This window comes from Lupinus angustifolius, chromosome LG12, assembly GCF_001865875.1.
Source record: "Lupinus angustifolius cultivar Tanjil chromosome LG12, LupAngTanjil_v1.0, whole genome shotgun sequence".
Lineage (NCBI taxonomy): Eukaryota > Viridiplantae > Streptophyta > Magnoliopsida > Fabales > Fabaceae > Lupinus > Lupinus angustifolius.
Window position 1 is genome coordinate 6,746,296 of NC_032020.1, and position 26,445 is coordinate 6,772,740.

Here is a 26,445-nt window from a genome sequence, read left to right on the forward strand (position 1 = left end):
TTCTTGGCCTTTAAGCAAAGAAAAAGTAAGATGTTCCATGATTTGACCAAAAAATCACTTTTCTAGTGCGCCAGCCGCTTAGCCCACTTGTTTCCCCGCTAAGTTGTCTGTTTCACCAGCTTGGCTGACCTGGTTCCCCGCTCAGCTACATGTTTCAGCCGCTCAGCTGACTGGTTCCACGCTCAGCTACCTGTTTCAGCAGCTTAGCTGGCCTGGCCTAGTGCTTGGTGCTGGCTGACCTCGCCTGGTGCTTGGTGTCTGGCTGACCTGGCCTGAACTGACTAGTTCCTAGCTGTTGACTTGGTGCTTGGTGCCTGGCTGACCTGGCCTAGTGCTTGGTGCCTGGCTGGCCTGGCTTGGTGCTTGGTGCCTGGCTGACCTGGCCTGGTGCTAGGTGCTTGGCTTGGCTGGACAGCTTTGTGCTTGATCTCTTCATGGTGAAGCAACCTTTTTCCTTTGGTTTGTTACTTGATTTTTGTTGGTTGCTTGACACTTTTGGGCTGTTTTCTTTAAGTTAAGGTAAGCATTTAATTTTTCCAAGTTTCTTGGCCTACCTTAACATAGGTTTCTTTAAGATGAAGTAAGCTACCTTTCTTCAAGGCTAAGTAACCAAATTAAGCACATAGCATGCCATGCTTTAACTTGATTACTTTTAGCAATTCATTTTGAGCTTTTGTCTTGAATTTTGGCTTGAATTCTTATCCATCTTTGAATTTATTCTTTAATATTCAATTTTCTACAAAACTCAAAGAAAACTGGGAAAATAATTAATAAAGAACCAATTTATTTAATCATGCAAAATTCACCAAAAAAGTGCTAATTTAAGTTGGTTTTATACAATTTGCATAAGATAAGTGCCATAAAGTGATGGTGAAAAGTGTATACTTTTGGCACTTATCAACGGGCTAAACGGTCCATTTTGCCATCTCTATTTTCTTCATTCCAATTTAATAAAAAATTTAAATAGAAGGAGTAGTTTAATACTTTTTTTGAATAGGCTTTTATGATACCCAATAATAAGGTTGAGAAGTATTAAAAAAAGAGTGAAGTAGAATAAAAGATAAAAGATAATTGATTTGAAGAAAGAAGTGAATGGAGAAAGCAATAACAAGATTGAATGAAATGAAGAACACATCAACTTCACACTCATTTATCACTCCTTCTCTTCAACTTCATCATTTCCTCCCTTCCACTATATCATCCAAATGTAGTGTAAAGAATCCATTTTTATTGAATGATTCACATGTTATTATCACCCGTCATAAAACTAGTAATCGAGGCAGGTATTTTCTTGTGGTTTAAACATGAACGTACTCATTTTTAAGCTTTGATTCAGAAGAAAGCAGCAGATGTTTCCCCTGAGCTTAAAGGGACCTCCATATTTTTTATCGGTAAGCATATCAGTGCATTGAAATCAATGATTTTGGATGTTTGTGACCTAATGTGTCTCTATCCCATTAACATGTTGTGTTTATTTTATGTTATAAAGGTTTGGGTAGCTCTCTTAAGACCAATTTGAGAAAGTTGCTTGATGATGTATTACGATATTACTATTTTAACAGGTACTTGTTTATTCTCTGATAAAATAAAAGGTTTGAAGTAAAATGGTAGCTTTCAAATATTTGCTAAACTCGATATTTATGCACTATCTAGTGATAGTTTGGTGGAAGAAGCTTTAGGTGGTGAATCAGCTGCAAAATCATTTAGAGAAAGCGATGAGAAGGGCTTGCTGTGAGTCTGAGGTGATTGATTGTATTAGACTTCCTTCTTGGTTTCTTGTGTTCCATTGAACGCATGCTCAATTTCTCAGTTCATGTTGTTTGGTTATCTATGCATCAGAACTTTGTGACCCTAACAAATGAATTTCCTTTAACTACTTGTGTTGACATGCTTTTACCATTGAATATAAGGATAAGCATGTTGAAATCCATTAATGATTTGATAAATAAGAATGTAAAGTACTTATGTTTTACACGTCAAATGCTGCAGACTGAAGTACTGAAGCAATTGTCATCCATGGGCCGATTAGTTGTTTGTGCTGGAAATGGGGCAATTCAAAGTTCAACTAATCTGTACGGATTTCAAAGTCGAGGATATTCGAGTTTACTTTTCTTATCTTTATAACATAATTTGCCAAACTCCATCTAATGTTGTCTTGTCTTGACTTGCTCTCAAATTGACATAGGGCATTTTTGAGACATGGGATTTCGTTGTTGGTAGATGTGCCTCTAGACATTGTCGCTAGAGATGTAATTGAAGATCGAGGTCAATTTGCTTTGTTCGAAGTATCTACACCAGGATCTTACCAGAGGTTGGTTCTGTACTATTAAAAGTTTATAAACTTCTATTTTTAATAGATCGTTAAATCTAATGAGAAAAGATGTATATAATGACAATATATGAGTTTTATAAACTATCACTGCGCCATCTACAATTCATATTTAATCTTAGTTGTTGTATAAATCTTTATACTGACACTCAAATCTAATTCCCCAATTGAAAATGTATGTGATAAATGATAGCAGGTTACAAATCAACTAGCTGCTCTATACATCAAACATAAAGATGGATATGCCACAGCTGATGCAGTTATTTCACTTCAAAGTATATAGCTTTCCTGTAGTTATTGTTTAATTTTTCTTTGTTTCTCTACAGAGGGAGGTAGAAGTGACATGAATTGATACTTGTTTTACCATGTCTATCTCAAGTCCTAACATTTTCTATCATTTTACAGAAGTAGCATCTCGGTTGGGTTATGATAACTTGGATGACATTACAAAAGAAGACATGGCTTTGGAGGTTATAAAATTTATTCAAGCATTTTATAGCTTTTTCTTTAAAGAAAATATGGATCAAGGGTGTTTACCCTTGTTAGGTCATTGGTATCTTTTAGCTTTAATTTGAAGCAAGACACAATTATTTTTAACAAGTTGGGATTGTTATTAACTTTTTGATGGGCAAGTGGTTCCACTATCTTGACATGTCCAAAATTGTCCATTTTGACAAATGATGGCTTAAATGTAAAAAAATTTCTTGCTATGTAGCATTTCTCTTCTTATTTTGTTCCACTAATTTCAGGCTCTTGGGGAGATTGAGAAGCTGGCCAAAGTAAAGAAGATGATGGTAGAGGCAGCATGACTATTTTAACCAAACAGGTCTTACTAAATGTAATTTTTGTGGATTGACAAGATGACCTGAATAAAGAAGATTGATAAGAATTTATTAATTTTTGCCTTTATCGGAACAGTTCCTAACATTGCCTTCCTCACTTGATTTGAATTCTTGCTTCTCTTGGCCTGTTTCCTCATTTTCTTTAGAAATTTATTTATGAAAATTTTCATCTATTGGTGGTAGAGTCTTATTTATGCAAATTTTATGTATGGTTGATGATGACAATTGACATGGAGGGGTAACTATAACTGCACCACTCTTGAGAATGGTGGGAGTTATTCTGCAATCATTTTTACAAATAGTCTATCAAAAGAGAATGTTATTTGGTTTTGACCACAAAATTTTGAACTTATAACATGGTCATATAAACATTGTTCTATATTCTGGAGGAGGATATTGTGGTAGTGATAATCCTGAGCTGAACCAGATTGAGATCAGCCTTGAGTCGCCTGAATTGGGTTGAGGATCGGCTTGGGTGGGTATCTAAAAAGGAACTTTAACACACGTAAGTATTTATAGAGAACAATAGATAGTTAGTGGGTATAGAGATGGTGGATCAGAGATATTTCTTACGTTTTTCAACTATTATTTGAGCGATATGCTAGCCGGTACCAAAGTAAGATTTACTGCAATATTGATGAACATCTACTTAATTGGTATTGTCTTTTTAATTCCTATTTTGACATAATTGTTCTTAGAAGGCCAATATTAACTGTGAATTGTCTTCAGACTATGATTGTGGTTATTTCTACTTGCAACTATCCTTAGTGGTCTACCAGTGTATGATTTTGAAGGATGCTTATAAGTCCTATATTTGTATCATGGGTGATCATGTGTCTTAAAACGTGCATGCGTTTATAAAATTTGGTGAAACATGCTTTAACAATGTTTTATCTATTCACTTATCTTTGTAAATTGTGTCCTTATCTTTGTAGATTGTGTCACATGTTGGTCATGTCCTTTGTAAATACTTCCAATTTCAATAGTCTAATGGGCTAACTACATTATATTGCATACCCATATAAGATTAAAGCAAGTTGTTTAAATATTTCATAACAAGGTTATTTGCCTTGTAGCTTGAAGTATGTGTTGAAATCCTGAAAAAAGCTACCTTTTACATTTGGTTGTAAGACTATGTGTATTTTATCCTCCTTGGGATGAATTAAGCGAGAGCCTTGTGTACCAAGTTACTTTGAGATTGATTATATCCTTTCATAATTGTTTGTGCACCTTAAGTGTATTTTTAGATTAGGGATTTTGGAGGAACTGTCTATTAGAATGATAAGGTAAAAACAGTTTGTTATATGTAACTAATGTTACCATGTCTTACCCTTCGACTATTCATTTCTTGAGGTACATTATACTTGCTAAAAATACATGTTAATTTATCATATTCATTTTATATAATCTAATTTGAGAATAGTAATGTATTTTGAATCTTACTCATATTTATAATGAGTAAGCTTGCATGTGCAGTATAGAAAATTTAGAATTAAAGCAGGGGAGTAAGGATTGAGCTCTAAGATATTCTATGATGAAAATAAGGTTTGGCCATCACAATCAGTTCACTACATCTATTTTTGTCAGAACTATCCAAATCATATCATGAAAATATGTCACGTCAATTTAAAAGAATAAACATTCATTATTTTGGTGTTTGCTTCAACGTCATTAATATGAGACATAATTTGGAACAACAAATTTCTGTTCAATTTTTCGGACTCAAATAATGAGTGGTCAATTTTGGTGATGATACTGTGACGAGTTTAAGTTTAGCATATCATTCACCACTCTAATTTTATTAGAGTAATAGGAGAACCCCTTACCCCATCTCACTCTTAAAGATTTGTTGACAAAAACAAAATGTTACATCTTTTTTTACTGTAGTCTAACCAACATCCATGTAATGAACAAGTTTTAGCCAGGATCATTATTAGCTCAAGATTGATTCCACAAGATATTCAAATCACACAAAAAGTAGCTGAATTAGGATTATAATGTCAGTCCTTGACTTGCATCTGTTATTTGGTGATCACTTATATATTTTATAGAATGAAAAGGAGGAAGCATACCTCTGGAACATCTGCACAATATTCAATGGCTTTCAAAACAAGTGACATGCGTGCAGGATAGAGCCAATAAAAAAGGAACCCATATGTTCTACGACTGGTAAAAGGGAATTAGAATAAATTAAAATAAACAAATACTGTAGAGACTAAAATGTATAGGAAAAAGTGCTTTAGTAACAAACCAACAAAGATCTTTGCAAACAGAAAAATTCAGCTTGAATAACCAGTGTGAACCTATTAGTTGCCATTGCCATTCCCCGAAGATCCCGCATCAGCCCGATAAATGCATATTTTACTGCATCTGACTGGAACAATGCATCGGGCGTTGATTCCAATCTGACAAAAACCTTAAGGAGAAAAATCATCAATTGTAAAGCAAATCAGTAAATTGAAAATACTATACTGTAAAAGTTGCATGCATTTTTTGCGGCCATGTTTTATGTTTCTGAACAAGGCATTATGCAAAGAAAGTGCAACATATATCACTGGTCACAAAAGAAACTCTTCAAGAAAGAAGTCTAGATAAGAGAAATAAAACATAAATATTTTAAGCTCAAGAATTTTAAGGTAGAGGTAGTGATTTGTAATTGATCCAGTTGAATGGGTGTATCATTCATTGCCTGTTTTTGTTCAAAAGTAGTTAACAGTATCTTCGGCCTGATGACTCAACTTCTTACAAGTGAAACCACAAAAATAAGAAATCAAACTAAAGCTAAGTTCTTTAAAACTCAAACTTCAATTTCTCTATGTATCCAAAATCAAAACAATCAGAATCACTAGTGGTTGAAGTGTTGAACATAAATTATAATGGTGAGATAAAACTACCAACCTGTAGGAATTGTTCCATTGAAGATTTAAATTTCATTGGGCTATCTTCCATGAACACCAACATGCCAATAGCGTAATACAGTGTTGTTCTGCTGCGAAAACAATCCCAATTTTCTAAAAATGGGAATTGCTCTCTCTGAAAAAGAGAGGGAATTTTGCATTTAGTACTTTGTGGACATACCAAGCAATTATGCATATTCAGTATTTAAATAAATTAAAGAAATCAATTTCTCTAATTGATCAATTACACTTTGACAATTTTGCATACTCCTCTTTGCCCTCACACTTCCAAAATAGTACAGATTTAAGTTCAAGGTTCCAAAGAGCATGCAAACTAAATTAAAAAGCCTAAACGGATGATATGTGGTTGATATACTCTCCTTACGGGTTTCTACCGTCTCCTCCACGCATGTTCATTCCTAAGGAGTGATTCTACCATATTTTTTTTACAATAAGAACTACTTCAACTCTCTCCCTAATACATTCATTTCTAATCTTATCTTATCTATTGTGTTCACTCATCCAACACAACATTGTCATCTCTGTTACACAGAGTTTACTCTCCTATTAAAATTTTATCACCCAACATTTAGTCCCGTACTCCCATATAACATTGCATGTATAGTCGTGCGATAAAATTCCTCCTTAAGCTTGAGTGATAAATTCTTATTACATATAACACTTGAAATGCTCCATCATTTCTTTCAAGATGATGCTGAAGTAGCCCTCCACTTGAGATACCCACCGAAGATGACACTTCAACATATGTGTTGTCAACATTTGGATTATATCCTCCATGCATGCTACCTCAAATTTCCTTCTCCCACTTTGGACCCTCACTGCTGACTCCAATTTCTCTGCATTTGCCTATCATCTTGGAAGCATGTATTCCATCCAACCTCACTTCCATGCTCTCCAAGCAATTCTCCTTTCTTGCAGGTACTGTCCATAGGCTACCTAAAACGATAGATCTGATTCCAATTGAAACGAATCATGGGAGAACCACACTACACGAGCCACCCACCCATTGTGGTTGGATGCCCAAGGCCCCATATAAAGGTATAAACCCCATACTCGAACCCCACATTCAATTAGGATCATGTCTCAAACCTTGCAATCAAGTATTGATAAGAAATGTATAAGGGTGATTCAGTGCACATGGTTCCTATCTGGGAGGGTATATGTACACAACTTTATCTCAGCTTTGAACCCATGACTTCCGGTCACAAGGCGACAAAATTATCATTACATCTAGGCATCCTAACATTGTTGTTTTGATAAGCAAAATTTTTAAAGTAGGGGGGGAGAGCGCAGCTGTCGAGGTTTGAATCCAAATGCTCACACTTATGTCATGCAACTCTAGCAACTGAGCTATCTCTTGAAAACCTCCGAACATGTTTTGTAATCACCAAAATAATTCACGGACCTAATAGATCATTATCTTCCTAATCATGTATCTATAGTCTAAAATTTTAGTCTAAAATTTTAAAAGAAGACATGCACAACAACACAAAATTTAACGAACCATATTTGTTAATATATACGTCTACCCATTGAAAGTATGATGTTCTACATGGAAGTGAAAGTTGACTCTCATCATAATGGTTTAGAGAGAGCTTACATTCAGATTTGAAATTATATGTTTAATAGTGTCCAACTTAAAGAGCAACTTAGCTGTCACGTATCTACACAAAAAATTAAAAATCAACAAAGTAAATAGAAATCAAGAACAAAAGGTAGATCATAAATGAAAATACTCCAAGGAGGTTGAGATGGAACAAGACTAACCCAGATGCCATCTCCAAAAGGAGACTTATGGTTTGATCAATAACCTCTTTGCACTGCAAATAAAGATTCTCATATTAAAAACTAAATTATAATAGCAATGCAAGAAATATGAATTGTACAATCCGAATCACCTTTGTGTAGGACTTAAGATTGGTAGCTATCTTTCCCACGATAGCATTCAATAGTAGCGTATGGTCATGGAGTCCAAGTTCAGATAACCGGGCATATAGCTGTTGCATCAGTCCAAAAAAGCAAGAAATGACCATCACTGAGCCTTCTATTTAAAACTTGAAAGGAGTAGCTTCCAATCCACATACCTTGGAAGAAAGAACAGACTGGTCACCTATATAACACCTTCTAAGATAATCTAAAAAAGTGAGTATAGCACGATCAAGTCTTTGCTTGCTCACATCTCCATACCTCTGAGCATGTCCAAGGGCAAATGTAAATATTAAAATACCAATCAAAGAATAAGATTACATGTTAGTAGGCTCAACAAGGAAGGAAGCTATATAGTAAAAACTAACTACAACATCTTCTTATTCTCGTCAATAAGATAAACGAGCAGGTGATTGGTGCTTAATCCAGTTCTTCACCCGACCAACTTTGGGATGTAACTCAGCATGTTGGGGGGATATCAATCATCATCATCAAATGTATCGAAAAGACAAAGCATCAAAGATCTCATTTGACATTAATGAGCTTATTTAGCAATTGTTAAGTCAAACTCCATCCTGAAATCTACCTCATATGAGGAAGATTGCTAAGCTATTATAAATGGCCGTAGGCTTGTATTCTCAAATGATGTGAGATTTATATACTTAACACACAGTCACAACTAGAAATGAACATCTGGTGCACAAAATTTAATGGCTATTCTGGGGGCAGACTATGATACCATATTAGAATCCAAGATTGAGAGTCAGACAGATAACATTTTCTAACAGTGGAGTAAATCTGGTCAGAAGCAGATCAGATCAGAAATGACATAATGTTAAATGATGAATTAGAGCCCAAAAAAATGAACAAAAAAATCACGTTACCTTCATACAATAGATAAATACCCATGCATTATGCAGAAAATATAACTGTAAAAATCAATACTATAGGACAGATCATGTTGCCCTTGTAACATTTTAAGATCGACAATCTTATCCGTCAATGAAAACATACCCTACTGTGTAACCCAGTGTCAAAAATATAAATCAACTGCAGAGTACGCGCTGCAAGCTCTGCATCAAGTATCTCATTAGATTCTCCACTGTAGATTGGAAATAAAAGAAAACTGATTAATTACTGTCCAAAAGTGCATAGTTTCCACTAATCGTAATTCAAGCAATTACCCAAAATTAGACGTTTGCTTTGCCTTGAGAATTGCAGCAACTATGTGTACGAACCAAGCAAGTTTGGTTTCTGTTACAGAGAGCCCATAACTGTCTGCAGGGATTTGACGATTAGCTTCCTCCTACACATAAAATTAATTAATATTAGCTAATATGTATAATACAGAACAAGAAGATTTTGAGATTTGTACAACAAAATTGAAGTGTTTGATAAAGAACTACTAAAGAATACCATATAGGCTTGTATCATGGGCTCCATTATCTTGATCAAATATGAACTGCAACTTTCATACTGAGATTTTGGGGATTAAAAAATGTTAAATCTAAGATAATTATTTGAAAATTATTTATTATATTAAAAGAAAAAGAGACTTTTACAGAGATCCTTAGAAGCATAGAAAAGGCATGAACCTGTAATTTACAGAGATGAGGAAAAAATTCAAGCTGATCCTGAAGTGCTTCCACATTGTCAAGGGGGTTTTCACCAATTTCATCTGATAGCTCAGACTGCAGTAAATGGTTGATTGAAGAATAAAATGAAGATAATATTCAACTCAAATTAACCATGCTCGTAAGGAGTATAAAAAGTTGAAATAGAGGGAGTAGTTTAATCCTTTTTGTGAAAACATAGGCTTTTATAATACCCAATAATAAGGTTGACAAGTATTAAATAAATAGTGAAGTAGAATAAAACATAAAAGATAATTGATTTGAAGGAAGAAGTGAATGGAGAATGCAATAACATGATTGAATGAAATGAAGAACACATCAACTTCACATTCATTTATCACTCTTTCTCTTCAACTTCACATTTCATCCTTTCCACTTTCACCTTTCCAACAACTCATCACACATTGCGTCATACCCCTATCTCCATTAATTGCTCATCTATTCCTAGTAAGCTCCCTTCTTTATTCTCTTTATCATATCGTTCGGTCTATGTAACCGACTCTACGTAGTCCGATAAATGTTTGGTTATTGTTGTTGTTTTATCTTTCCACCCTTAATTATTTATGACCTTCCTTGAGTTTTAGCTTAACAACAACTTTATATGTACATTTAAATTCTAATGCAACATATAGCGTCCATTTGCAAGTTGAATTTTAGAAGGAAAGAAAGGAGACTAAAAGGTTTCAAAGTTATGAAACATTCTTGTAAAATGGCTCTGAATTTGAAGTCTCCCCTTTCAAATCCTAACTCGTATATAGACGAGTTGGGTTTGAGAGGAGAGGGAAGAGAAAATGAAGGCTTGCAAACCACGAAATATATTTCTGAGATGACTCTGAAGTTTTCCCTTTCTATTCTTTTTTTCTCCGAAACTCAACTCACAAATGGACCGTTAGCTTTCGTAGGAAGGTGTAGGTTATAGAAGGTGTAGGATTTAGATGTAAATATAAGGTTGTTGTTAGACTATGAATCTCTTGTTTCAAATATTACAACAACCTTTTATGTTCTCATTTCCCCAAATGGAGTGGCACTCGAATTACAGTGTTCTTTTCTAAAAGGGAGGTGAGTGTAACAACATGAAGGGTATTCACTTCTGAGTATGTTATTTTGTGATTATTGGAGAAAATATATCAACTAAAAAACTGAACAAACTAAGTGTAGTGTCACTTGGAATCAAATGACATAGAGTTTTAAGTGGTAATGTAGAACTTGAGTTTTGGGTGCTTATTGTGTATTTTTTTATAAATTTGATTCCCCTTTAGCTTCAGTGACTAAGGTTGCTGCTGCGGATGATTCATCTCTTGCGGTGAAGGTGAGATCTCAATCCCTTCTTGTTAAATTCATATGCATAGATTGAATTACTATTTACTGATCCAAATGTAGTGTGAAGAATCCATTTTTCTTGAATGATTCACATGTTATTATCACCCGTCATAAAACTAGTAATCGAGGCAGGTATTTTCTTGTGGTTTAAACATGAACGTACTCATTTTTAAGCTTTGATTCAGAAGAAAGCAGCAGATGTTTCCCCTGAGCTTAAAGGGACCTCCATATTTCTGATCGGTAAGATTAGCAGTGCATTGAAATGGTTGATTCTGGATGTTTGTGGCCTAATGCGTCTCTATCCCATTAACATGCTGTGTTTATTTTATGTTATAAAGGTTTAGGTAGCTCTCTTAAGACCGATTTGGGGAAGTTGCTTGCTGATGTATTAAGATATTACTATTTTGACAGGTACTTGTTTATTCTCTGATAAAACAAAAGGTTTGAAGTAAAATGGTAGCTTTCAAATATTTGCTAAACTCGATATTTATGCACTATCCAGTGATAGTTTGGTGGAAGAAGCTTTAGGTGGTGCATCAGCTGCAAAAGCATTTAGAGAAAGCGACGAGAAGGGCTTCTGTGAGTCTGAGGTGATTGATTATATTAGACTTCGTTCTTGGTTTCTTGTGTTCCATTGAACGCATGCTCAATTTCTCAATTCATGTTCTTTGGTTATCTATGCATCAGAACTCGGTGACCCTAACAAATGAATTTCCTTTAACTACCTGGGTTGGCATGCTTTTACCATTGAATATAAGGATAAGCATGCTGAAATCCACCAGTGATTTGATAAATAAGGATGTAAAGCACTTATGTTTTACATGTCAAATGCTGCAGACTGAAGTACTGAAACAATTGTCATCCATGGGCCGATTAGTTGTTTGTGCTGGAAATGGCGCAGTTCAAAGTTCAACTAATCTGTACGGATTTCAAAGTGGAGGATATTCAGAGTTTACTTTTCTTTTCTTTATTACATAATTGGCCAAACTCCATGTAATGTTGTCTTGACATGCTCTCAAATTGACATAGGGCACTTTTGAGACATGGGATTTCGTTGTTGGTAGATGTGCCTCTAGACATTGTGGCTAGAGATGTAGTTGAAGACCGAGGTTATTTTGCTTCATTCGAAGTATCTACACCAGGATCTTACCCAGAGGTTGGTTCCGTACTATTAAAAGTTTATAAACTTCTATTTTTAATAGATCATTAAATCTAATGAGAAAATATGTGTATATATTGACAATATGAGTTTTTTACACTATCACTGCACCGTCTACCATTCATATTTAATCTTAGTTATTGTATAAATCTTTATACTGAAAGTGCATAGATATTACACTCAAATCTAATTCCCCAATTGAAAATGTATGTGATAAATGATAGCAGGTAACAAATCAACTAGCTGCTCTATACATCAAACATAAAGATGGATATGTCACAGCTGATGCAGTTATTTCACTTCAAAGTATATAACTTTTCTTGTTGTTTAATTTTTCTTTGTTTCTCTGCAGAGGGAGGTAGAAATGACATGAATTGATACTTGTTTTACCATGTCTATCTCAAGTCCTAACATTTTCTATCATTTTACAGAAGTAGCATCTCGGTTGGGTTATGATAACTTGGATGACATTACAAAAGAAGACATGGCTTTGGAGGTTATAAAATTTATTAAAGCATTTTATAGCTTCTTCTTTAAAGAAAATATGTATCAAGGGTGCCTACCCTTGTTAGGTCATTGGTATCTTATAGCTTTAATTTGAAGCAAGACACAGTTATTTTTAACAAGTTGGCATTGTTATTAACTCTTTAATGGGCAAGTGGTTCCACTATTTTGACCTGTCCAAAATTGACCATTTTGACAAATTATGGCTTAAATGTACAAAATTTTCTTGCTATGTAGCATTACTCTTCTTATTTTGTTCCACTAATTTCAGGCTCTTGGGGAGATTGAGAAGCTGACCAGAGTAAAGAAGATGATGGCAGAAGCAGCAAGACCATTTTAACCAAACAGGTCTTACTAGATGTAATTCTTGGGAGATTGGAAAGATGACCCGAGTAAATAAGATTGATAAGGATTTATTATACCAAATATATATTTTTTTTTACTTTATCAGAACAGCTTCCAACATTGCCTTCCTCATGTGATTTTAACTCTTGCTTCTCTTGGCTTGCTTCCTCATTTTTTTTAGAAATTTATTTATGAAAATTTTCATCTTTTGGTGGTAGTCTTATTTATGCAATTTTTTTGTATGGTTGAATGATGACATGAAGGGATAACTATAACTGCACCACTCTTCATAATGGTGGGAGTCATTCTACAATCATTTTTACAAATAGTCTATCAAAAGAGAATGTTATTTGGTTTTGACCACAAAATTTTGAAATTATAACATGGTCAGATAAAATAATTTAGTCTACTATAAACATTATTCTACAGTCTGGAGGGAGGATATTGTGGTAGTGATAATCCTGAGCTGAACCAGATTGAGAATCATCCTTGAGTCGCCTGAATTGGGTTGAATCGGGTTGAGGATCGGCTTGGGTGGGTATCTAAAAAGGAACTCTAACACACGTAAGTATTTATAGAGGACAAGGGATAGTTAGTGGGTATAGAGATGATGGATCAGAGATATTTCTTACGTTTTGCCACTATCATTTGAGCGATATGCCAGCGGGTACCAAAATAAGATTTACTGCAATATTGATGAACATCTACTTAATTGGTATTGTCTTTTTAATTCCTATTTTGACATAATTGTTCTTAGAAGGCCAATAGTAACTGTGAATTGTCTTCAGACTATAATTATGGTTATTTCTACTTGTAACTATCCTTAGTGGTCTACTAGTGTCTGATTTCGAAGGATGCTTATAAGTCCTATATTTGTGTCGTGAGTGATCATGTGTCTTAAAACGTGCATGCGTTTATAAAATTTGGTGAAATATGCTTTAACAATGTTTTATCTATTCACTTATCTTTGTAAATTGTGTCCTTATCTTTGTATATTGTGTCACATGTTGGTCATGCCCTTTGTAAATGCTTCCAATTTCAATAGTCTAATGGGCTAACTACATTCCACTACATACCCATATAAGATTAATGCAAGTTGTTTATATATTTCATAACAAGGTTATTTGAAATCCTTAAAAAAGCTCCCTTTTACATTTGGTTTTAAGACTATGTGTATTTTACCCTCCTCGGGACGAATTAAGCGAGAGTCTTGTGTATTAAACTACTTCGAGATTGATTATCACCTTTCATAATTGTTTGTGCACCTCTAGGGTATCTTTAGATTAGGGGTTTTAGGGGAACTGTCTATTAGAATGATAAGGTAAAAACAGTTTGTTATATGTAACTAATGTTACCATGTCTTACCCTTCAACTATTCATTTCTTGATGTACAGTATACTTGCTAAAAATACATGTTAATTTATTATATTCCTTTTATATAATCTAATTTGAGAATAGTAATGTATTTTGAATCTTACTCATATTTATAATGGGTAAGCTTTCATGTGCAGTATAGAAAATTTAGAATTAAAGCATGGGAGTAAGGATTGAGCTATAAGATATTCTATGATAAAAATAAGGTTTGGCCATCACAATCAGTTAATTGCATCTATTTTTGTCAGAACAACCCAAATCATATCACAAACTAAGGAAAATATGTTGTCTCAATTAGAAAAGCTAAACATTCATTATTTTTGTGTTTGCTTCAACGTCATTAATATGAGACATGATTTGGAACAACAAATCTCTGTTCATTTTTTCGGACTCAAATAATGAGCGGTCAATTTTGGTGATGATACTCTGACGAGATTAAGTTTACCATATCATTCCCCACTCCAATTTTATTCGAGATATACGAGAACCCTTTACCCCATCTCGCTTGACAAAAACAAAATGTTGCATCTTCCTTTTTGACTGTAGTCTAATCAACATCATTGTAATGACAAATTTTAGCCAGGATCATTATTAGAACATGCCCTGTTTCTTGACATAGTCACAGCATTGCGCTTTTTCTGAAACTAAAGCAACCCATATACCAATGAACTCAACCGTTTAAGGCTTTGTAATGTAACAACAAAGACAGTGATGTATGAAGCATTACCAACTTGTATCATATTCCGCTGAGCGACAGACACTTCATCGGAGGGGCAGCTATACACCCAAAGAATGATTAGTTTAAACCAAAAAAGATATTGTCAATTGAATCATCTGCTACAACAACATACCTATGATTTACAATTTCCCTTCAAATTCCACAATTTTTCAGTTAGTTAAACTTTAAGAGGAGATAGAAAAAAGGGTAAATGCTATTCCACAAAGGCCTTCTCCTCAGCCTAATTTGATTTCAACAAATCTGTTTTACTATGTCATATTTCATGCTATATCCTCCCCTTGCTTTTTCTTCTTTCTATCTAAGGTAATGTCAACATACCAGTAGATTATTTACCAAACCAGTAAAACCCACTATCCAAATTGAAAAACAGAACTATGGTAGTGATTTACAGGACAAAAAGTCAGATGCCAAGTCTATGTATAAGGAAAAATAGCAGCATATACCATATGGTCTCATTTGCTTCAAAAAATTATTCGGCCTGGTTGATTTTATTTAGCACAAAACTCAGACTTGAATCTGGTAAGGCTCTTGGAGAATTTGTCCCTATTCTTTGCATCCAAACTGAGTGTCACATCCTCCATAAGCTTGTCAAAGCACAATGAAAGTCGCTGGTGTTGGTCTACTCGCTGCACAATAAATTCAACGAATATTTCAACTTTAAATTTAAAGCTTGAAATCAATGTTACTTAAATTGGAAGTAGAAGATTCAGAATTGGGTAAAGATCATGCCACTGTAATACACTCATGAAACTGCCTATTCTTCTTTTTTGCCGCATCAGTACCAGCAGGCAGTGCCAGCAGGGTTGAGAAGTGATTATATGCATGGCCTATATATATAGCTGTGGACTTAAGAAGCCAAATGCTCTAAAATTATGCATTAATTGCAATTGGTTTTATTTAATTAAATATAATGTAGATTTGTTACATTAAAAGATCAATTTATAATAATTATGAGATCATACACAAGACATGCCAAGAACGCTGTAGATGATGGGAGAACATAGTACTGATCTAAGTAAATAGCATCTGCAATGTAGTTTATAATCTACTTACATATGAAGCCAAGATTTGAGCCTTCATATTTGTGAACATCTGCAAGAAAAGTAGCAAGTTAATATGGAATTACACACTTAACTGTCCTATTTGTATTTAGGTCAAGTACTAGTGTTATGCTATTGCTGAAATAGTATAAATTTAATGGCATACAAAACAATAACATAATAGGGAAGAGATACTTTTCAGATGTTACAATAGTCTCCCTCAAAAGCTAAAGCTTAATGAGCTAGCTAAAAAAAACATATTAATAATAATTAACTAAAAGTATAATGTGCCAAACAATGCGATTGTTAAATATATAAAACAATTCATGTGCCTTCACCCAACAGCTTAAGCTTTTGGAGAAGATGATTCTTGATATGGTATTAGAGCCTATATGACCATGTGGTCAGGAGTTCGATCTTTATTGTCCCGATTCTTCTAAATAAATAAAAGAAGTTAATTTCAGCACAATGCATGATGGGCCTATGCATAGTCCACACTTCAAGCCGAAGGGCTATAGCATGAGGGGGCGTGTCACATATATAAAACCATTTATTCATGTCTTCACCCAACAGCTTAAGCTGTTGAGAGATGATTATTGACAATGACAATAGCAGGTGACTACATCTGCGACAGAGACAAAGGTGAAATTGCATCTAGGATGGACATGTGGCCCACTTATCTGGTAAAAACCATAGTCTGCCATTTGGGGAAAAACCATGACAAACGGGAGGTCGTGCAGTTGGGACAAAGACTAAGATAGGGCAGATGTGAATCATAACAAAATAAGTCACTGTCAAAATGATCATCAACAAGATGAGAATACGCCACTGATATGATTCATAGTGCCATCATATTGAAGATATTCATTTTCACATCCTCCTACTCAGCCATAAGAAATTTTTTTGGGTATGTTCCATATTGTTAAAATGCACGCAAAATAAACGCTAAAATGTAATTAGGTCAATAGCTTTTGAATCAGTAATGGAGATTATATGTTTCGAATAGCATTAACAATAAGGATATAAGATTTTAACTTATGAAACAAAATGAACACACACAAAAGTGAATGGTAACAACAATGGAAATATAAAATCAGTACCTCTTCACTAATTAGTATCAAACTCAAAATTGCTCTGCCAAGTCTCCACTGATTGCCACGGTCCTCCAATATAACATCCTCAAATAAGGTTTTCAATGTCTGAGAATAATAATTTTATACAATAAGATTAAGATATGCTTAATAAAATAAGATAGAACACCGATACAATATCCCTACTTAGTAATAAAAACAGTTGGGTTGAGTTAACTTCTAACAAATCAAATTAGTTGTCAGCACATGGATTTCCCTACTTCAAGTAGTCTAAATTATAAGGAAAATAATGATGCATCTTAGCAGCAACCAGTCACAAACTTACTCCAGAAAATATCCCAGGGTAATCAGACATGAGTCGAGCTACATTATGAGCAGCAGGTGAGACAGGTGACTCTCCAACAGTAATATGCATGAAATAAAATGTAGCCAAGCTGTCAATAGTAGCGGCACACTACAAAGGAGAACAAAATTTATGGTGAGAGTACATAAACAACACATAATAAATTGTGCATAGCTCCCCAATTCAGAAGCCTAGAAAAATTGTTTTTGCACCCATGTTCCTTGGTTTCACACCCATCCATGTTTTTGGATAAGCCAATCAAAAAGGATTTCTTAAATTTTTGGATAAGGCATGAACCTGAAATTTACAGAGATGAGGAAAGAATTCAAGCTGATCCTGAAGTGCTTCCACATTGTCAAGGGGGTTTTCACCAATTTCATCTGATAGCTCAGACTGCAGTAAATGGTTGATTGAAGAATAAAATGAAGATAATATTGAACTCGAATTATCCATGCTCGTAAGGAGTATAAAGGCACCTGACTTGCAATGAATCAAATCTTAAAGATACAAAACAGAGAAGTCACTGATCTAGACCACAAATTTAGAAGGTAGAAAATACTGCTTCCAGCCCACTGAAGAAAGAAACATATAAGTATTAATCATTTATTCTTTATTTGTAATCCACAGACATTTTTTCAATATAGGAAGATTTGTAGATAACAAGGGAACAAAACAGCAGGAAAAGTAATCCCCCGAAAACTGAGAAACAGGTTGAAGAAATTAATTAAATGAAATATAATCAGTAAACATATCTCCAATTGCTCAGAGGACCTGACATACAAATCCTATCTTTTTCACTGTACGAAATGCAATGGGTCCTTTATTGATTTTATCATAATAACCATGTAGAGAACATCCTATAGAAAACATTGAAATGTCACAGAAACATACCTTCCAAGAATGCAAAGATTTCAATGTGAATTCAGCTACTAAGTGTATCCAATCACTATAACCTTCAGCACTCACAAGTTCTGACAACTGCAGCAGAAATCACAATATGGGATTATAAGAGAGTTGCCTACATTGACTCATGACAAAGATGTTATGGTTAAGATAGTTGTTCATAATTTCATATTAAAGTGAACTATGACTATGCAAGAAAGGCTGGAAAGTGAGCAGTCAAGAGGAATGTGATGCACAATTGCCTTATCCCTTTTTATTCGAATGAAGAAATGTTACTAGAAAGAAAGTACAACAATCAGTACAGAATCACATGAAAATATTAAGGGAAAAAAATGCAGCGAACCTATGCTGTCTCTAAGAGAACCAGAGTTGGAAACTCACAAAACAACGATGAGTACAGAACCAAAGAGAAGCTATTGAAAATGATGTGTGCCAAGCCAAGCCAAGCCCTTGGAGCTTTAGGGTTTAGGGTTTAAACCATAAATTCCTTTGTTCAATATACATACAAAGGACATTTCACCATGCTCAAATCCATGTGGTTAGTCTGATAACACCGGTAAAAGAATGCACAAAAGAAGAAGAAGATCTGAACAAAATCGATCTGGAATCAATTGAATTCCGGATACTAATACCACTTTATTGATTGCAAGATTAGAAGAAAACAATGAAGAACCCTAATTGATTCCCTGAATTAATTACACACTACAAGATTGATTCCCTGAATCAAATCCCTTCCTACTCAATACTTCCAAAACTAAACTTCTCTAAAACTAGCTCTTTATTTATAGCCTAACTAACAACTAACTACTAGGGGTATTTTTGGAATCTTTTAACAACTTTCCTATTTCCCCTTCTATATACATTTTCAATATTAGGCTTTGGCTCTGGCCTAACCCTATCATAGTCCATGTAGACCTCTTTCTTATGCCCATTTAAGGCATTGTTAACATCTAAATGTTGAATATCCTACTTGTAAGTAATTGGTAGTAAGAACCACTTTAATTGTAACTACCACAACAACTGAGAGAAGGAAGGATGAAGAAGAGAAGGAAGGACATTAGGAAAGAGTGGACAACTGAGGTGATAGAACCAACAGGATCAGATTGAGAAGTGATGAAGGGAAGTTTAAATTCATATTGTACCGGTATTGGTACTGATTTTCTGGTTGAACCAACTGGTAAAGTATAATATTTATAACTATGATATGACATCTCTAGAAATTTAGACCTTCCACTAGCTGTGATAACACCGGTACAGGAATCACAGAAAATGAAGAAGAAAGATTTCACAATCGATTCGGAATCAATTCGATTCCAAATACTAATACGTCGTTTATTGCTTGAAGAATGGAGAAGATTACAAGATGAACCCTAATTGATTCCCCGAATCAATTACACGTTACAAGATTAATTCCCTGAAACAATCCCTCTCCTCTACTCAATTCTCAAAAACTACATACAATAACCCTCTATCACCTATTTATAGTTTCTGCCCCAAACTTCCTACACTGCTTCCGCAGTTACAGCAACACTGCTTTGGCAGTTATAGTTGCCACGTCACGCTACCACGTGGCCTCCTATGATACACCCTAGTGATGGGTGGTCTCCCCCGCATCCTATCAATACCCCCTTCCAAAAGACTCAACTTGTCCTCAATGGCAAATTGAGGAAAAGCTTCTTGCATTTGAGCCGCTGACTCCCAAGAATTTTCACACTCCAGCAAACCTTCCCACTGCGCCAACACCTCAACATCTCCATTCTGATCAACGCGGTGTTGTAGGATTGCCGTCGGCTGCACTTTCAATTCCAACTCCTCGGACAACATCAACGGAAGAGGTTGAGACTGTTGAGCTGGTTTCAAAGCTTTTTTCAACAAAGAAACATGGAACACGGGGTGGACCCGCGTATGCTCAAGCAATGCCAACCGGTAAGCTACCGGTCCAATGCGTTCCAAGACTTCGTAAGGGCCATAAAACTTAGCCGAAGGTCTGGAAGCTAGAGTCTTCAACTTGTAAGGTTGCAGTTTCAGGAATACCCAATCTCCAACCTCAAACTCAACCTCTCATCTATGTTTATCGGCCTGAGCCTTCATCAAATCTTGGGCACGTAACAGATTCTGCCTCAATTCTTGAATAACCTCATCTTAAGCAACCAAGAGCTGATTTACTTTCTCAACCTTTGACGTAAAAGTAAACCCCTTAATCAAGGTCGAAGGATCCCTCCCATACAATACCTTGAAAGGAGTCATACCTACAGAAATGTTATAAGTAGTGTTAAACCAAAATTCTGCCCATGAAAGCCATTCAACCCACTTCTTCGGCTTAGGCCCTGCAAAACCTAGATTACCTTCCTCCACTTAGGTACTTGCTGAACCTCTTGGAACCAACCCTCGGCATCTCCAACATTAATCACTGAGAGTGCCGAATAATAGGCCTTCCTTGATAACGCATCGGCCATAGAATTCTGCTTCCCGGGTTTGAACTGAATCTCAAAATCCAACCCAATGAGCTTTACCGCCCATTTAAACTATTCCTCACTGAAAAGCCTCTGATCTGTAAGGAATTTCAAACTCTATTGGTCCGTTTTAATGACAAAGTGGCGACCTATCAATTAGTGCTTCCACTTCTGCACGGCCTGAACCAACGCCATCAATTCTCGTTCATAAACTGATTTCTGCTGGGATCTCCCTGATAACCCCTTACTCTAGAAAGCTAAAGGGCGACCTTCTTGCATCAACACGACCCCAATTCCCTTACTGGAAGCAGCAATGTCTAACACAAAGGTCTTCGAGAAGTCGGGCACGACCAACATCGGTAAATTGACCATGGCCGCCTTGAGGGTTGAAAGGCCTGAGTGGCTTCTTCGGCCCACACGAAGTTATCTTTTTTCAATAAATCTGTGAGAGGTTTGACAATTCGCCTATACCCTTGCACAAACCTACGGTAATAACCTATGAGGCTCAAAAATCCCCTTAAACTCTTTACATCACGGGGTATTGGCCAAGAACTCATAGTGGCCACTTTAGACTCATCCACGGCCACTCCAGAATGAGAGATAATATGGCCCAAATATTCTAAACTGGGTTTAGCAAAACTGCATTTTTTCTTGTTGACCTTCAACGAATGGACCTGCAACGCGGTCAGCACCTCCCTCAACTGCTTTTCGTGAGATTCCTCATCGGGACTGTAAACTAGAATATCATCGAAAAAGACCAATGCAAACCTCCACAAGTAGGGTCGTAATACCTCGTTCATGAGAGCTTGAAAGGTCGAAGGTGCATCCGTGAGGCCGAAAGGCATCACAACAAACTCATAATGACCTTCATGCGTTCGAAAAACAGTCTTCTCCACGTCCTCACTCCGCATCTGAATCTGATGATACCTGGATTTCAAATCTAATTTGGTGAAAACTGTGGCCCCTCCAATCTCATCCAATAATTCCTCAATAATCGGGATAGGGAATTTATTTGGAATGGTCACCTTATTTAGGGCCCGATAATCGTCACAGAACCTCCAACCCCCATCCTTCTTTTTCACCAAAATGATAGGACTAAAATAAGGACTGATGCTATGCTGAATAACCCCTGACCCCAACATCTCCCTAACTAGGCCTTCGATCTCTGTTTTCTGATAGTGAGGATATTTGTATGGCCTAATATTAGGGATAATTGCCCCCTCAATCAAATGTATGGCATGATCCTGCCTTCGTACCAGTGGTAAACCTGTAGGATCTGTGAATACCTCTTCAAAATCCTCGAGCACATGCAACATACGGATCAGAGTGCTCTCAACCTCTTCCTTTCTCGGACCTGATGATTCACAATGCATGACCAACCCTTCACCCTCTACTTGAATGACTTGCAACAAAGCACCATATGAAACCTCGGTTTTGGCCAAGGTTGGGTTTCCGGTAATACGGATTGACTTCTGACCTTGGTTGATCGTGAGCTCCAATTTACCAAAATCAGCTTGGACCTCACCTAATCCAGATAGCCACTCCAAACCCAACACCAGATCAACCCCCCGAAGCTGCTCTGCTTCCATTCCCTCATTGGTTTTGATTCCACCATTACCGTTCTGGAATACGGGTTTGTTCTCTGGTTTCCTCCGGTATGGCTTGCATACCCAAACGAGCCCCTCATACTCAATATTGCATTCTTCTGCTCAATCAATAACACCTTTTGGATTACATCGGATAAGGATTGTAACTCATACAACTTCACCTCAGCTCGAAGCTCTTCTTTCAACCCATTCAGAAAGATCCCCCTAGTGAATTCCTGATCGATGGTTCTCATAGCCCCAACATACTTCTCGAAGTCCTCAACAAATTCTTTAACGAACCCGGTTTGTTAGAGGGCGAGTAACTGCTTAAATGGATTCTGAATCATCGAAGGTTGGAATCTTCTAACCACTGCAATCTTGAATCCTTCCCAATTCGGCCTTGGGTTGCACTTTTCTCAGCAATGGTACCAACTCAATGCCTTCCCTTTGAGTGCCATAACCGTGGCCTGCATTTTCTCCCCTTCTATAAGCTCCTTCAACTGGAAATACCTCTCCAATCGATGAGTCCATCCATACACATCTTCGCCAGAGAAGATTGGAATTTCCAATTTCCTCCATGTTTCCCGCCTAAACTCTCCTCCACCGTGAATGCCTTCCCGGAAATCGTTTCTGCCACGAGCACCACCACGGAACTCATTCTCATCTTGAACCTCTGCACGGAACTCATCACCACCACGGAGACCACCACGGAACTCATTCCTCATCCTCATTCTCATCCTATCCTCATCCTCATCCAAAACTCATCCTCATTCTCATCCTCATCCTATACTCATCCTCATCCTCATCCTATACTCATCCTCTTCCTCCTATTATCCTCGTCCTCATCCTCATCCTATCCTCATCATTATCCTCCAAATAATCGTCATCCTATCCCCATCCTCATCCTCATCCTATCGTCATTTTCATCCACATCCTCATCCTCATCCTCATCTTATTCTCATCCTCATCCTCATCATATCCTCATCCTCATCCTCATCCTACCATCGTCCTCATCCTCATCCTATCCTCATCCTCATCCTTATCCTATCCTCATCCTCAAGCTCATCCTCATCTTATCCTCATCCTCATCATATCCTCATCCTCGTCCCTATCCCCATCCTCATCCTATCCTCATCCTCATCCTATCCTCATCCTCATCCTATCCTCATCTTCATCCTCAAGCTATCCTCATCCTCATTATGATACTCATCCTCATCATTTTCCTCATCCTATCCTCGTCCTCATCATCATCTTATCCTCATCCTCATCCTATTCCCATCCTCATCCAATCCTCATCCTCATCCTCGTCCTCATTATATCCGCATCCTCATTCTATCCTCATCCTCATCATATCCTCATCCTCATCGTCATCCTGATCATTTACTCATCCTCATTCTCATCCTATCCTCGTCCACATCCTCATCCTATCCTCATCCTCAGCCTCATCCTCATCCTATCCTCGTCCTCATGCTCAACGTCATCCTCATCCGCATCCTATCCTCATCCTCATCCTATCCACATCCTCATCCTCAAGCTATCCTCATCCTCATCCTCATTCTCATCCTCATCCTCATTCTAATCCTCATCCTCATCCTCATCCTATCCTCGTCCTCACCGTCATCCTATCATCATCCTCATCATATTCTCATCCTCATCCTCATCCTCATCCTATCCTAATCCTCATCTAAAACTCATCCTCATCCTCATCTTCCTCCTACCCTCATCCTCATCTTCATCCTATTCTCATCCTCATCCTATCCTCATCCTCAACCTCATTCTATCCTCATCCTCATCCTCATCCTATCCTCCTCTTATCCTCATCCTCATCCTAATCCTTACCCTCATCCTATACTCATCCTCATCCGATCTTCATCCTCATCCTCATCCTATACTCATCCTCATCCTCATCCTACACTCATCCTTATCCTCATCCTCTTCCCCATCCTATCCTCGTCCACATCATCGTACTATCCTCTTCGTTATCCTCCTACTCATCGTCATCCTATCCTCATCCTCATCCTCATCATATCCTCATCCTCATCATATCCTCATCCTATTCTCATCCTCGTCCTCATCCTATCCTCGTTCTCATCCTCATCCAATCCTCGTCCTCATACTCATCCTATCCTCGTCCTCATCCTCATCCAGTCCTCGTCCTCATCCTCATCCTATCCTCGTCCTTATCCTCATCCTATCCTCGTCCTCATCCTCAGCATCATCCTTATCCGCATCCTCATCCTATCCTCATCCTCAGCCTCGGCCTCTTCCTCATCCTCATACTCAACCTCATCCTCATCCACATCCTCATCCTATCCTCATCGTCGTCCTCATCCACATCCTCATCCTCATCCTATCCTGATCCTCATCCTATCCTCAGCCTCGGCCTCTTCCTCATCCTCATACTCAACCTCATCCTCATCCTCATCCTCATCCTTTCCTCATCCTCATCCTCATCCTCATCCTATCGTTATCCTCCTCTTCATCCTCAAGCTATCCTCATCCTCATTCTCATCCTATCCTCATTCTAATTCTCATACTCATCCTCATCCTTTTCCTCATCCTATCCTCGTCCTCATCATCATGTTATTCTCATCCTCATCCTCATCCTATCCCCATCCTCATCCTCATCCTATCCCCATCCTCATCCTCCTTCTATCTCCATCCTCATTCCATCCTCATCCTCATCATCATCATCATATCCTCATCCTCATCCTCATCCTGATCATCATCCTCATCCCTTTCCTCATACTTATCCTCATCCTCATCCTCATCCTCACCATCATCCTATCCAAATCCTCATCCACATCCTCATCCACATCCTCATCCTCATACTCATCCTCATTTTATCCTCGTCCTCATCCTATCCTTATCCTCATCCTATCATCATCCTCATCCTCATTCTCGTCCTCACAATCATGCTATCCTAATCCTCATCCAATACTCATCGTCATCGTCATCCTCATCCTATCCTCGTCATCATCCTCATCCTATCCTCATCCTCATCCTCATCCTCATCCTCATCCTCATCCTCATCCTCATCCTCATCCTCATCCTCATCCTCATCCTCATCCTCATCCTCATCCTCATCCTCATCCTCATCCTCATCCTCATCCTCATCCTCATCCTCATCCTCATCCTCATCCTCATCCTCATCCTCATCCTCATCCTCATCCTCATCCTCATCCTCATCCTCATCCTCATCCTCATCCTCATCCTCATCCTCATCCTCATCCTCATCCTCATCCTCATCCTCATATCCTCATCCTCATCCTCATCCATATCCTCATCCATATCCTCATCCGCATCCTCATCCTATCCTAATCCTCATCATATCCTCATCCTCATCGTCATCCTGATCATATACTCATCCTCATCCTATCCTCGTCCTCATCCTCATCCTATCGTCATCCTCAGCCTCATCCTTATCCTATCCTCGTCCTCATGCTCAATGTCATCCTCATCCTCATCCTATCTTCATCCTCATCCTATCCTCATCCTCATCCTTATCCTCATCCTCATCCTCATCATATCCTCATCCTCATCCTCAAGCTATCCTCATCCTCATCCTCAAGCTATCCTCATCGTCATCCTCATCCTCATTCTCATCCTCATCCTCATCCTATCCATGTCCTCATCATCATCCTATCATCATCCTCATTCTATTCTCATCGTCATCCTCATCCTATCTGAATCCTCATCCAATACTCATCCTCATCCTCATCTTCCTTCTATCCTCATCCTCATCTTCCTCCTATCCTCATCCTCATCCTCATCATCATCCTATCCTCATCCTCATCCTCATTCTATCATCATCGTCATCCTCAACCTCCTCCTCATCCACATCCTATCCTCATCCTCATCCTATCCTCATCTTATCCTCATCCTCATCCTAATCCTCATCCTCGTCTTACCCTCATCCTATACTCATCCTCATCCTAT

At 37.2% G+C, this 26,445-nt stretch overlaps 2 protein-coding genes across 2 annotated transcripts in view; one reads left to right on the forward strand and one right to left on the reverse strand.

Moving 5' to 3' along the window:
- Positions 1-3,497, forward strand: part of LOC109361841 (probable inactive shikimate kinase like 1, chloroplastic) — a 12,529-nt gene extending 9,032 nt beyond the window's left edge. The window contains exons 2-9 of the mRNA XM_019607375.1: positions 1,326-1,391; positions 1,490-1,562; positions 1,654-1,728; positions 1,977-2,072; positions 2,186-2,315; positions 2,523-2,604; positions 2,735-2,799; positions 3,079-3,497. Coding sequence (XP_019462920.1) covers positions 1,326-1,391; positions 1,490-1,562; positions 1,654-1,728; positions 1,977-2,072; positions 2,186-2,315; positions 2,523-2,604; positions 2,735-2,799; positions 3,079-3,138 — 647 coding nt within the window. The 3' untranslated portion in view covers positions 3,139-3,497. The remainder of the gene's footprint in view (positions 1-1,325; positions 1,392-1,489; positions 1,563-1,653; positions 1,729-1,976; positions 2,073-2,185; positions 2,316-2,522; positions 2,605-2,734; positions 2,800-3,078) is intronic.
- On the reverse strand, positions 15,384-17,709 carry LOC109361473 (exportin-7-A-like). The gene is made up of 4 exons (XM_019606939.1): positions 17,547-17,709; positions 17,231-17,329; positions 16,144-16,182; positions 15,384-15,716 (listed from the first exon to the last, which is right to left on the reverse strand). Exons 1-4 carry the CDS (start codon positions 17,634-17,636, stop codon positions 15,579-15,581), a joined length of 366 nt encoding a protein of 121 aa, XP_019462484.1. The 5' UTR covers positions 17,637-17,709; the 3' UTR covers positions 15,384-15,578.